Source organism: Rhipicephalus sanguineus, chromosome 4, assembly GCF_013339695.2.
Source record: "Rhipicephalus sanguineus isolate Rsan-2018 chromosome 4, BIME_Rsan_1.4, whole genome shotgun sequence".
Lineage (NCBI taxonomy): Eukaryota > Metazoa > Arthropoda > Arachnida > Ixodida > Ixodidae > Rhipicephalus > Rhipicephalus sanguineus.
Genome location: NC_051179.1, coordinates 191,653,094 through 191,666,983, shown reverse-complemented (window position 1 = coordinate 191,666,983; position 13,890 = coordinate 191,653,094). Strand labels below are relative to the sequence as shown.

At 50.3% G+C, this 13,890-nt stretch overlaps 1 protein-coding gene across 1 annotated transcript in view; it reads left to right on the top strand.

Moving 5' to 3' along the window:
- The window catches only part of LOC119391942 (uncharacterized), a 187,517-nt gene extending 175,118 nt beyond the window's left edge, over nucleotides 1-12,399 (top strand). The window contains exon 8 of the mRNA XM_037659587.2: nucleotides 12,314-12,399. Coding sequence (XP_037515515.1) covers nucleotides 12,314-12,391 — 78 coding nt within the window. The 3' untranslated portion in view covers nucleotides 12,392-12,399. The remainder of the gene's footprint in view (nucleotides 1-12,313) is intronic.
- The last annotated feature ends 1,491 nt before the right edge of the window (nucleotides 12,400-13,890 follow it).

Here is a 13,890-nt window from a genome sequence, read left to right as displayed (position 1 = left end):
AATGAAAACAATAAAACGCTATCTTTAACTTCGTTTTTTTTTCTGTCATTCCTAGCGTTCTCAAACGTATCCAGTTTTAATTTGAGGTAACGCAAGGAGCAAACGAGCAACACCTAAGTGGTACACCAAAGGAAATTCGGTTATTATGCAACCACAATATCCTGTTCGTACCCAAACATAATGGTTCCCGCTAGCTCAAAAAGAAACTCGGAAAACAGCATGCTGCTCCAAAAGCTCACCGGTACGGCAGCGCAAGAAACTAAACAAACAAACAAAAAAAGAAACACGATTCTCTTGATGCATCGCGGGTGCGTATATAACGGCCAGACATTTGCACGGTACGTCTAGAAAAACTGCCGATTCATTGCCAGTCATCGCCGTCGAGATAAACCCGACACACAGCGCTCTCTTTTCTGCGCACTGAGGTGAAGCGACAGTCTCAGGGCGTGTGTACCGTTTCTTTTGATTCTCTTTTATTTAGTGCCGCGTCACTGCATATGTCTTGGCGGGACTTTTGAATTCTTTAAGGTCGATACGCCACGTGGTGTCGTTCACGCGAACTAGACCACTGGTGTCCAGAAAAGCTGCATATGTAGGCGATTACGGGCGAGTTGGCGCGCGTGGTGGGCGCGGGCGATGGCTTCGGCGGCATATTCGGTGGCGGAGGGCAACAAAGTGTCCAAGGGTAGTGCGGGTTCTCGTCCGTATAGGAGATAGAATGGTGAATAGCCGGCAGTGTCGTGACGCGAGGAATTGTAGGCGAATGTCACATATGGCAAATGAATGTCCCAGTCCTGGTGATCAGCCGCAACGTATTTCGCGAGCGTGTCGGTTATGGTCCTGTTGAGGCGCTCCGTGAGGCCGTTCGTCTGCGGATGGTACGAAGTCGTAAACTTGTGTTTGGTATTGCAAGACCGCAGGATTTCTTCAACGACAGCTGAGAGGAAGGTGCGGCCATGGTCAGTGAGAAGCGGGCGTGGGGCTTCGTGCAACAAAATTATGTCGTACAACAGAAAGTCCGCAACGTCGGTAGCGCAACTCGTCGGCAGCACTCGTGTGATAGCGTACCGCGTCGCGTAGTCTGTGTCGACAGCAATCCATTTATTTCCGGAGCTGGAGAGTGGGAAAGGGCCAAGCAGGTCGAGACCAACTCGAAAAAAGGTTCAGCGGGAAAGTCGATCGGCTGAAGGCATCCAGCTGGAAAGGCAGACGGCCTTTTGCGGCGCTGGCAGGGCTCACAAGCGGCGACATAGCGTCGAACAGAACGGGCAAGTCTGTGCAAGGCCAAAGAAAAACGACGACGTACACGGTCGTATGTGCGGGAAACGCCCAAGTGGCCCACCAAGGGAGCGTCATGAAGTTGGTGAAGGACAGTCGAACGCAGGTGTGCTGGAATGACGAATAGTAAGTCGGGGCCGAGTGGACCGATGTTGCGGTGGTATAGGATCCCGTCTTTGACGAGATACATTCGTAGAGGCGCGTCGCGAGGCGTTGACTCAAGTTGGTCAATCATGGCTCGTAAAAAAGAATCCTGGCGTTGCTCTTCGCCAATTTTGAGCAGCTGCGACACAGAAAAAACGTCTGCGATGGTGTCAGTATCGGTTGCTTCCTCCACAGGGTAGGGGAATAAACAATGCGCAGCCTGATGCAATCGCCCTGTTTTATACATTACAGAGAACGTGTATTCTTGCAGGCGTAGAGCCCAGCGAGCGAGTCGTCCTGAGGGATTCTTGAGTGAGCCTATACTCCGCGACAACTTTTCTTTGCACCACTGTGGAAGCTACAGAGCCAAAGTGCCTGCATGCGCGCGCGCGCCAAGAAGTAGTACCTATATTTATTTTCTAATTCGGAAAGTTACCTAGCTCGAATATATAAAGATTTCTTCATTATAAAAAGAGAACGAGTACTGGAAGTCATTCGCGAAAAAATGTTATTGTAAACTTCAAGTTTGTTTCTGTCTTTATTTTTTGGACAGCACCACGTTTTCCTCACGCCTGCACCACATTTTCCTCACGCCTGCTCTCTCAGAGTCTCAGTAAACATGGCGTCCGCGATGCCCCCTGAACCGTTGGCCTGAACCGTGTGCGGCCGCCAACTCGCCGTTTCGTTCTCCGAAGAAGCTCTACTCTAAATGTGACAGAAAGTGGCTATCGAACCAGACCACGCAAGTTATCTGCAATGTCATCGCTGGAGTGAGGCGTCGTCAGCGTGACTTGTCTGCAAATGCAGTGTGCCGGACTGTCGCCGAGCTCACCGGAGTGAGTGAGCGAACAGTTAAGCGTATCAAGGCTGAAACTCTGCGGGCCCCACTTGCCTCCCGGAAGCGCAAAAAATTGAATTTCTCGGGCCAAACTGAGAAGCGCATCACCGGCAAGACGCGGCTGCTGCGCGTTTGCGTTGGCAGCGTTGCGGCGCAAAGTGCACAGCTACTTCATGCGCAATGAAATACCTACGGCCGAGAAACTACGCTCTGTGAATGTGTGTGACCAGCGAAGCTTGATAAAATAATCTGCGTCAGTCTCTTTTTAATTAAGCGTCAGCTCTCTTTAAATCTAAACCCAATTCAGCGGCATCATGGTACTTGCATTCCGTATTTATTCGAATACAATGTGAGCTTTTTCTCCAAATTTTTGCTACTAAAGTCGCCCCTCGCGTTACAATCGTGATCGCGTTACAATCTAGCAAACCCCGTATTCAGGTTGCGGTGTGCGCTTGGTGGCGTTCATCATATTCCCATGTGTCTTATTTTGTTGTTTTCGGGCTTCACCCGCAAAGACAGGAATGCTCCGCGCAGACCGCGATGCGATGTTCCAGAAGCGCCATGGTTGTTTTAGATCTTTCTGTTAAGATTGCGCGCGGTACGCGAATAGTCAGAGATTACGTGGCCACCAGCGATACCACTGGAACATTCGATAGAACATGTATAAAAGCCGACACGCTTTACGACTTGTCAGAATTATTGACGGACGACGCTCTGACTGACTCGTTTCCCGCCCACAAGGTTGGCCAAATAAAGAGTTTCATCTTCGATGCACCCACTGCTGCCTTCGTCAACGTAACAACCCTGTAACAATATACAGTACAGTAGGTAGATGCATCTACGCACACTGATGTTCCCATTCTGCATGTAGACGTGGTGCTAAATGCTCTAGCGATGCGAGCAAGCGAAACCGAAACTGGAACTGAAATCGGCTGCAAGATGCCGAACTACTTGCGTAGTAACACAAATGTGCGGATGCCCCGCCTCCGTAGCCTTCGCTCCAATGCCAAGATAAGTTGTCGCCGAGTATAGCCAGCAGAGCGCGTGATGGTCGGTGACGACACGGAATATGCGCCCGTATAAATATGGACGAAACTTGGCGACTGCCCACACAAGAGCGAGGCACTCGCGCTGCGTGATTGAATAGTTGCGTACGGCGGGAGATAATAGTCGGCTTGCATAGGCTATAACACGGTCGTGTCCACGTTGGTGTTGCAATAACATCACTCCTACGCCATGCACACTGGCGTCAGTGCGGACCTCGGTTGAAGCTGATGGGTCGAAGTGGGCCTAGGCTGGCAGCGTGGTAAGCAAAGTCGTAAGTTGAGAAGAAGATGAGGCTTGATCAGGGCCCCAGTAAAACGGGGCGTCTTTCTTCAAGAGGTCTGTGAGGGGGCGTTCAAGAGGTCTGTGAGGTCCGATGAAACCATCCATTCACTGTCGACGCCCGAGGATGGTGATGAAGTTGAGCCTTGAGATGAGCTGCAGCAATCATCCACTCTGAAAGGCTCGACATGGTGGTCCTGAAGAGCGGCAATTTGGGCGAGGGAGATACCCTGTGGAAGAACTTGTGTAGTCAGTGCGAAATTGACAAGAGGAAGGAAAGTGCGGTTTCCAGTAATTGTCAGAATTGTGTGCGGAACAGCGACGCCACGCGTAAGCATCAAGGCAGAAATCGGTGCAACCATGTAATCGGCGTCAGGTACAGGTGGTGTGGAGGATAAGTCGACGTGTATAACGGAGTTAGGCGGGAGGCGTATGAAATCGATGCAGCTGAGACGACTTTGAGGTGGGTCGTTTGGATTGGAAAGGAGAGGCAAATCAAGGTGAAGAGAGCCGGCTGAACAGTCTATGAGGGCAGAGTGAGTGGCTAGGAAATCCATACCGAGAATGAGTTCATGAGGGAAATGTTCGATAACGGCAAAAAGAACGACAGTGCTTCTATCTTCAATAGTAACTTGGGCAGAGCACATGCCAATAATAGCGGCAGTTCCCCCGTCGGCGACTCGTACGGCTCGGTTTAGGGCGGGTGTGACAACTTTCTTAAGTCGGCGGCGAAGAGCAACACATAATGGACACATGCGCCCCAGTATCTATTAACGCGCTCACAGGAACATCGTCCACAGTAACGTCCAAAAGATTCCGGTTGGTCGTTAACGTCAAACGAGGATTTCTTGCTGAGGTCGTCAATGCAGCTCCACCTCCAGAAGCTGCACTGCCTAGTTTTCCGGTCGGAGGCGCTGCGAATAGGTCGGAGAGGCAGCACGGCGAGATTGTGGGGGCGAGCGAGATTGACGGCGAGCAGGGGATGATGAGCGGTCGTAGCGAGGTCTGGTCAGAGGTGCGGCAGGAGCAGAGAATGTGGTCGGCATAGAAGATGCAAGTGCTGAGGACGACTGGGTGACAGAACTGGCCTGGTTTGGAGACCCATAGTGTGCCGGTGGGTCAGGGAACAAACGGGGGTTAATGATATCATAGTTGAAATCAAGAAGAAGAAATGAATATGGGCCGGGCACATAGCACGTCGGCAGGATAACCGGTGGTCATTAAGGGTAACTGACTGGATCACAAGAGATGGCAAACGCGTGAGGGGGAGACAGAAACTTAGGCGGGTAGATGAGATTAAGAAGTTTGTAGGCATAACGTGGCAGCAGAGAGCACAGGACCGGGTTGATTCGCGGAACATGGGAGAGGCCTTTGCCCTGCACTGGGCGTAGACAGGCTGATGATGATGATGATGATGATAGTGTGCCGGTGGAGCCCAGTGGTTGCGGCAATGGCGAGCGATATGACCAACGCGTCGGCAGTTAAAACATGCGGGCCTGTCGTCAAAGGTACGCCATTCGGACAGGTTGCGTTGTCGAGAATAGTTGGAAGCAAGTCCAGGAGCGGACGGCCGACGATAAAAAGGCTCAGCAGAGTATACAGGTGGAACAGGATGTAGGCCGACGTTCGATAATTCTTGACGGACGACGGCCTGGATCAAGGAAAGCGTGGTCGGGGAAGGCTCAGGCGTCGGGAATGGAGTGACTACCGGTTGCGCTGCCTCGACTTCTCGACGAATGATGCGGGTGAGGTTGTCTCATGGAGGGGCCTGGCGGAAGACGTCATCACAAGACGAAGTAGGCGCTGTGTTCGGAAGGCGCGTGATGCTTTGAGGTACGCGGCGGGCTTTAGCCTGTTCGAGACGGCGGCATTCTTTAAGGATCGTGTCGATGCTCGCGACGTTGTTAAAGACCAGCAGGTTGAAGGCGTCGTCGGCAATACCTTTTAGGACGTGGCTAACTTTCTTGTCCTCCGACATGCGCTGGTCGGCATTGCTACAAAGAGCCAAGACGTCAAGAATGTAGGAAACGTAGGATTCTGTAGATGTCTGGGCGCGTGTGGCGAGAGCCTTCTTTGCAGCGAGCTTACGGCCAGAGGAATCGCCGAAAAGATCGCGGATCTTCTCTTTGAAGAGATTCCAGCTCGTTATTTTGTCTTCGTGGGTTTCAAACCATGTCCGCGGAGTGCCGTCGAGGTAGAAAAGGACGTTAGCGAGCATGAGTGTGCGATCCCAGCGGTGCGTAGCACTGACGCGCTCGCACAGGTTCAGCCAGGCGTCAGCGTCGGTAGTACCATCTCCGGAGAAAGTGCCTGGATCTCGGGGGGGGGGGGGACATGACGTAGGTTGTAGCTGGGGCGGAAGGGGTCGGCGGTGATGAAGTTCCGGCAAAGTCGGTGAGGGGTCACCGGTGTTGCGACCGCTGCGCGTCTCCATGGAGGTACGGGAATCGTCCACCTCCACCAAGAATGTTACGGGTAGCTTGTTTATTAAATATTTATTAAATAGTTAAGACAGCGCAGGGTGGACAAGATGATGATGATGATGATGTACTCGTCTTGATGGCGCTCACCCACAAAGGGGGATGGGCCAAGAACCGGGCGGCAGGATGCTTAAGGTAATCACCAATTATACTAAACAAATCTTTAAATTTAGGTTAAAAAATGTAATTGTTGAAGGAGCAAGCGGACAGACTATCGTTTCGGTAGTTTCCAAGATAAATAACAGGATGCCGGCAGTCCAGCAACAACCAGAGAATGCAGCCACGCTGCGGCGGCTGTTTGGTATCAATATGACAGTAGAGGAATTGTAAGGAGCATTCACGGTTTATCCGATTATGTCCGAGCCAGCTCCTCAATCCTAATTCACTTCGTCGATATGGAGTGAGTTTTTGTCGGGGCGAGCGTCAGAGGCGAACGCGGTGTTATAGAGGCAGGCGCGCGTCACAGAGGTATTTTTAATATGGATGGATGCTATGAGCGAGGCCGAGGTTTGGGCTATGTCGCCACCTCGCGGTGTGTTAAAGCATTGATAAAATTGGACTTTTGCTATTGGAAACGCACCGAATGGGACGGACGCGTAGCAACGAAGCGTTGCAGAAGCTAATCGCGAAGGCCACGGTTGTGATGCATGACTTTACCACTCCCAGACGGCAACACCACTTCATTATGATAGAAAACTTTGAACGCAAATAAACGACGCAGGAAGAAGTTTATCTGCGCTCAAAATTTCATATCATAATGCGATACCAACTAGCCCACCCAGCTATCTTAACACCAACCCGCCAACCAAGATTACTGGGAGAGGAAAGTGTGAGATATGACAGGTGCGCTTGTAAGACCTCCAGAGAGTGTGACGGCAGCGCAGTGAATAGCATGCCCGGCATCTGTTGTCGGGAGCCAAGAGTTTGTGGGTTCGACTCCCTTTGACGGAACTTTTTTATTTGAGTTTTTATTTGTCATCTCATCGTGGGCATTTTTTCGACGTCATTTCTGTGACGGAAATACGTCACTGAAGTCTTAGTGGACCCCGGCATAAAACACTTCCGTGTTAAAAAATGACCTGACGTTTCAGCCGCGCCGACGCTGACATGCCTGAAGAGTAGAAAGTTCGTTTCCTCATGCGAGGGCTAAAGCAGGAGCTTTTCGCGGGACTGATAAGGAAGTGGAAGCGCGGGAACGGACAACAGACAAATGAAGAACCACAGAACACCAGAAATCCAGCAACGACAAGATGGGTTTCTTGCTACGCGGTTCAAGACAACAACAGAAGCCCTCGGAACTCCATTCGACACGTATGTACAGAAACCTAATGGAATTGTCAGTTGGCATTTCGCAGGCTAATTCGAGGGGTTTTTCAAATGATCTGAAAATATTGATTACAGTAAAAGTGGATTTCTCCAAGGAGCCTGGGTGACAATCTAGGTACAAAAGATAAGCGTCAACAAAACGGAGCGCTTTTGAAGCACACGAATTGGCGATACCGATAGAAACTTTGCAGTCTACAATAGCGAAGAAAAGGTCGCAATGTATTGGCGGTATACAAGACCCTGTACTAATTCCTTGCTTTTGTAGATAGGTACACACTTCCCAAGGTGAATATAGTTATTTCAAATAAAATGACAACAGGTCAAGAAAGTTAGCAACAGCTATGCCTGTTTCACAGCGCTTCCGTTGTCGTTTCACAGCGCCCATTCAAAGTTCACAAAAAGAGGAATTGCTAAGTTCGGCATGTCTAACGCGTTCAGAAAATTGCGCGTGCACTGTAAGTGTGACAGCTTTCAAGCCCTGGTGACTAGATCGATAGGAGCTGGTTACCCATTTTACGTGCTGGCTTCTGCAGGACAAAAGACGTTGAAACAGATGAACTTTTGTAAGACAACTGAACGTGGAAGTAACACTAACGTTAGGCAAGGGCAAGTTCGCAGATCCACTGTGTTACAGTACTTACATAAAGTGTAACATAAGTTGAAGCGTATTGGCCAGCGCTTTAGTAGCAGAGTTGCTTCAAATGCGCCAAATGAGCTGTCCGAATCATGTAACCGCGTCAACAACCCTCCGAAGGAAGGGCTCGCCTGTAGGAAACAACACAAGTCGCCATTCGTGTGTTGTGTCGGGAATGTTGACTACCACGTCACCTTGTCATGCGGAAAATGCTACATCGGCCAGACTGGCTGATGTTTAAATGCCAGGCTTCGTGAGCACAGCTCTAACGTAACCAGGGCCTTTAGTGGTCATCTAGGCGTACATTGCAAGCGATGCGGCTGTCGCCTTGAATTTGAAAAATGAAAGAGCCGTAATCAAATGACGAGAGAAATCATCGAAGTGAATAATATTGCTGTGCTCAAAGAAAGATGTGTCAGTACGTCATGAATTTTATTATCTGACAAAGCAATTTCATGTCTCTTGCATAACTTATCATGATTGATCCGCATAGGCCATGCACACGCTGCATCATGTGATGATGACCGTCCCATTAACATTTTTTTTGTTTTCTGTGCTGTTTCTTAGTTTGTTTGATTCAATTTGTGACAAAGTGCTCGTACGTATGTATTTCTACACGTTTTTCACCAGAATAGATTTCAGTTGATAGTCAGCGCTTCGCTTGGTGTGCTGTTTGTTCCTTCCTTCGTCTTCGCTTTTACCGAGCTGCTTCCTGATTCAAAATGTTCAACCGACCAACCGACCTACCGACTGACCAGTTCACCTTGCTAAAACTGCTGCTTGGGTGAGTTGGTTCATGATTAATATTAAGTTCACCTTACTTACGCTACTCACCTTCCCATGATTAAGTTCACCTCACTAGGGACAATGCATGATTCTTCAGAGGGGGGCAATGCCACGAGCGCTTCTTTTTCTATTTTTATGTAACCCGCCAGTTACAGTGAAACCAATGCCTTGCCTATGTTACGCCGGAATGACTAGGAACATTCTAGATTATCTTATATTCTTCCGATAAGGTCGCGCGCACAACGCAAACAATACAGTTTATTCTAGAGCTAACGTGAGCACCAGCGATAACGCTGGAAGGTTTGATAAGAGATGTATGAAAGCTGACGCATTTCACAGACGAGCAGATCATTCGACGACCGACGACTGTGCGCCTATATGGTTGCACTTTGAGTGTCATTCTTTGTCTGCGCACAAGTTCGCCCAGTAAAGAGTTCAATCTTTACCGGCTGCAGTTGCTTTCTTCACCGTCACCACCACGTGACAATATTCAGTTGCGTACCATGTTAATCACAGCGCTGTTTATTTTAGTCATTATTTAGTCATTTATACGCGTCCCGTATTGTTGTTTGCATGTCCTGAACCACTTTTTCATGTAATCACTGAATGATCTCGATAGCTTTTCGTTTATGGTTCGTCTGTCGTTCGGTTCAACGGGAGACCTCCTTGACCGACAGTCTTAAAAAAAAGAAAGAAAAGGGAAGGGCCTTTTGTGTGACGCACGCGTTCATCTGCTATTTTTTCGAACACAACGCGCTGCCTTCGGCCACCTACACCCCGTCGACATTTTCCGTGTTGGCCTTACCTGCTGGGCCCTTTTCCTAGGTCCACCTCGGGAAACAAATGGGTTGCAGTCGCCACAGATTACGCCACACGCTTTGCCATCACTCGAGCACTGCCAACACGTTGCTCCACTGGCGTCGCAGACTTTCTCTCGTAAGACGTCATTATCCATCATGGCGCCCCTCGGCAGCTGCTTAGCGGTCGAGGGAGGTACTTCCAGTCACGTGTCATGGATGACATCCTCCGTGCCTGTTCCACTGAGTACAAGCTTACCACCGCTTATCATCCAAAGACGAGTGGATTGACCGAGCATCTGAACCGAACGCTGACTCAGATGCTCTCAATGTGCGTCTCACCAGATCACCGTGCCTGGGACAGAGCACTCCCATTTGTCACGTTTGCGTACAACTGTTCACGACATGACACCGCTGGTTGTTCACCGTTTTATTTGCTATTCGGCCGACAACCACCGTTACCATATGACACGTTCCTTCTTCCGGCTCCACCTTTGTCTACTGAATACGCCAGCGATGTCTTTGCTCTAGCTCGTACAGCTCGTCAGCTTGCCCAAAACCCACTGTACTTGTCGCAAGAGCGTCAAAATGACCGTTCTGAAAGTCGCCACCGAGACGTTCTCTTGCCGCCGGGATCCCTGGTCCTCCTCTGTACACCATGGCGCCAGGTCTGCTTATCAAAGGAGCTTCTCCTCCGTTACAACGGCCTCTATAAGGTATTACGACAAGCCGGCAACGTAAGTTATGAGATCACAGCCCTGGACACTGCCTCTGCGACGTCCTCTTTCCAGACAGACGTTATTCATGCTTCCACGATGAAACCGTACTGCTCTGCTAGTTCCTCGCCGCCATACCAAGCGTCGTGACGGCCCTTCCGCCGCGGGACAGTGATGTTACGGTGCATCATGTGCACGAGCTAGTGCGGTGCTCGCCGACGATAAAGACGACGAGTGGGCATGAAGCGCTTACGCGTGGGGCGCCTCAGCCATCTTGTTTGGCTGCCACCGCACAGCTGTAAATATTCATTAAATCATCACCTCGCCATCGTGTTACGATCGGCTTTGGGGTGCGTGGTGGCCGGCGCCATGATGCGCGCTGATGTCAGTCACGCTTCTCACTCATCAGGCTTTCCTTAGGGCGGCGCTAGGAGGAAGGCACGGTGCGCGGCACGTTTCGGGAACTTATGCCCGCGTGGGCAGGTAGGCATGGATTCTGCAGCCGCAGACGGGTTCTGACTGGAAGAACGGGGAGGCCTCGGACAACTCCTTCTACCGGGTGCAGTCTGCATGGGACAGCGCCTACCTCGAGTTTCCCACCAAACCGCTGCATTCCTTTCGCGAACGCAGACATGAAAGAATGTGGGAGTCCTCGAGGTCAGCGACACTTCCCGCCCTTCTACCCTTTCGGACTCCCATCCTCGCCTTGGGGTCATTGGGGCGTGGCGTGTGTATTGTGTGACTCATTGCCTCCTTTTTGGAGGCCGGACGCCGGGATGACAAGTCACCGGATTGGTAGGAGCTAAGGACACCGGTTTTGCGTGCCTCAGGGTCGTCTGACTTGGGGCTTTATAAGCCGGAGACTTGTAAAAATCTCGCTCTCTCTTGATATCTATCATCGTGCCTCTATGTAAACAAACCTCTGTTCTCTCTAGTACGAACGCGCCTTCCTCTCTGCAAAAGATGGGCTAACGGGCACTCCGGCGGGGGCCAGCTACCATTGACGTGACCCGCCGGATCGGAGTCGCACCAGTCTGATAAAAGCATTGGAATACCGCTAACCCCTGGTCGTATGAATCTTCAAGAATATGTACCAACCGACCCAAATCACAACTCTTCATCTTTACGCTGAATTTTGAGGGTATGGCTGTCCTGTATTGCGTCGTACTGTTATTAGCTAAAAGCACAAATATTACTGCAATAAATAAATGTTTCATTGTTCTGAATGTGATTTACACTGGCTCAAACTCACCAACTCTCGTTTTCGTGCTACTATTTATTGGGTTTGATCCATAGTTACTGCTTCATATTCTGCAGATTGTTTTTAAATGGCCAGAGCTATTTCAACTCAGAAACTTATGCAGCTTTAGCTTACAGAAATCGAGCCAAAGCAGATGATTGAAGCGATCGGGAATACCTCAGCCACGCAATATTCATGCTCCAGCAGATCTGTGTATGGCGTCTTCTGAGCGAAACAACGTTACTTTCGCCGCACGCGGACGGCTTCGCGCTATCTTGTGAGTGGTATCAAAAAAGCCACGCCAAGGGAGATAGCCTGCCACTCAGCATTGACGTCATGGTTCTGCACTTATGCGCTTATCATTGCCGTGGAGACCGAACAATGGAACGCTATAATTTGCAATTTCTACTACTAAGCTTTGCGGGTGTTGGTACTGGTATGTTGGCTAGCGCACAAGTTAAACGACCACAAATGCAGCGTGTCCTAATAACTGTATATAATATCGTGAAAGTAGTTAAGGCATTCGGACACGGACACGAGCGTAAAGAACCAGACAACAGACACGCGGGCGTTCGCTTTATTGCCGTTTGTTTGCTTTGACTGCATGGTTCTTTTCTTTTGTGTCCCGCTTGGGACGCCTCATTTCGTGCTGTATTTTCACCAATTAGCTCAACTCACTGTCAAGTAAATAGACGCCGGCTTCTTGACGACGCATGACATGAGCATTCCTTGCCTCTCGTATTTTCAGGCCTACTCAAAGCTTGAAGAGCTTCTTGAACCACTCTTTTTCGTTATTGGTGGAAACCCCTTCGCTCTGAAGTACTAAGGCTACAGGTGAGTACCGCCATCCGATATACTGCCAGTTTATAAGTGGCAAGGTTTCGGATACGTCGCGTAACCAAAGAACGCATGCTCGGAAACGTCAATTTTACATTCGCAATGACATACGGTTGCGCCTACTCCGGTTCTATCTGTTTTCTCGCAGTTGTTTCTTTGAACTCTCACTATAAGCTGCTTTTGTGTATCTGGACTGCTAACCAGTTGCACACATGTGTTGCTTAGCCTCTGCTGATCGCCTAATAATCAGGGTCACTCTATCAGCAGTAGACAGCAAGCCTGCACAATGCCAACTCGACCAAAATTTGAGTACGCAGCCGCAAATGGGCACCCACCCCAGATTAACCTAGGTCAATAGAACAAGTGCAAAGCGAAGCGGTTATATTAATCTACTCCATTACTCGTAGTATATCCGTGTCAGTACCCTTAGAAGTAAAGCAGTACTACCTAACCTAGACCTGCGCCGTAAGATTACTGCGCTATCCTTGTATGACAAAATGCATCATGCGCTTCATTATAACTCTCTCATCCAACCAGCTCATTGTACTCAGCCCACACAAGTCACCACAAGGCCGAATGCCACCCTCCTGCTTGCACCACGGCCTACCATCGCTCCTTTTTCGCTCAGGCATCCCGCCACTGGACCGGTCTCCCCACAAGTGTCATCCATCATTTGAGCAAGATTAATTACAGAAAAGCCATAGAATCAGTTTTATTAAATCTATCTTGTTTGCCCACAGCTCATGTAAAGCCCCCTGGAAGGGGGCCCTTGAAGTATATAAATAAATAAACTTGCATATGCTTTTAATCCGAGCATTTCTTCTGATTGGTTGCCTTCTACTAGTGTTGCTGGCTGGATTTAGTAGTTGACCGGTGTCATGATACAGAGGCGCGGAAAAAAAAAACAACTCAGTGATCGCCGTGCGGGCCGATGAAGAAAACGAAGCGTGCCGCGTGGTGCGTGCGGTGGTTCGAGGCAGCGCATGGAAGGACAGTCAGTTCTCGGCTGGACGTCTGGTCCGGGGAACTAGACAATGTCTAGGCGTTCTACCATTCCTGGGCTCCAGCTGGGCGACTGGCCCAGGGACCAGGCGATCCGCTGCTGTTCCGGCTGCCGTTCCTGACAGCTGGACAACCGGTGAACGAGACCTGCACTCCGGCTGGGCGACTGGCCCAGGGACCAGGCGAGTTCCATGGTTCTGGCTGCCGTCCAGGGTGGCCGCGAGTTTCGCTGCTGTGGACCGATGTTCCTGCTGCCGTTCCGGGTGGCTGGCGCGACCCCGGTGCGCTGCTGAGACGAACGTGGTGGCCGAGAGCTGCTGCGGAGCTACCAAGCAGCTGCCGATACTCTACTGCTGCTGCTGCGGCAGAAGGCCGTGTCATGGCGTGCTGCGACGCATGATGAGGACGGCAACGAGCCAGACGGCGCACAGTCCACGAGCGATCGGCGCTGGCGTCCAGCAAGCCACATCGAAACACGGCGAGACA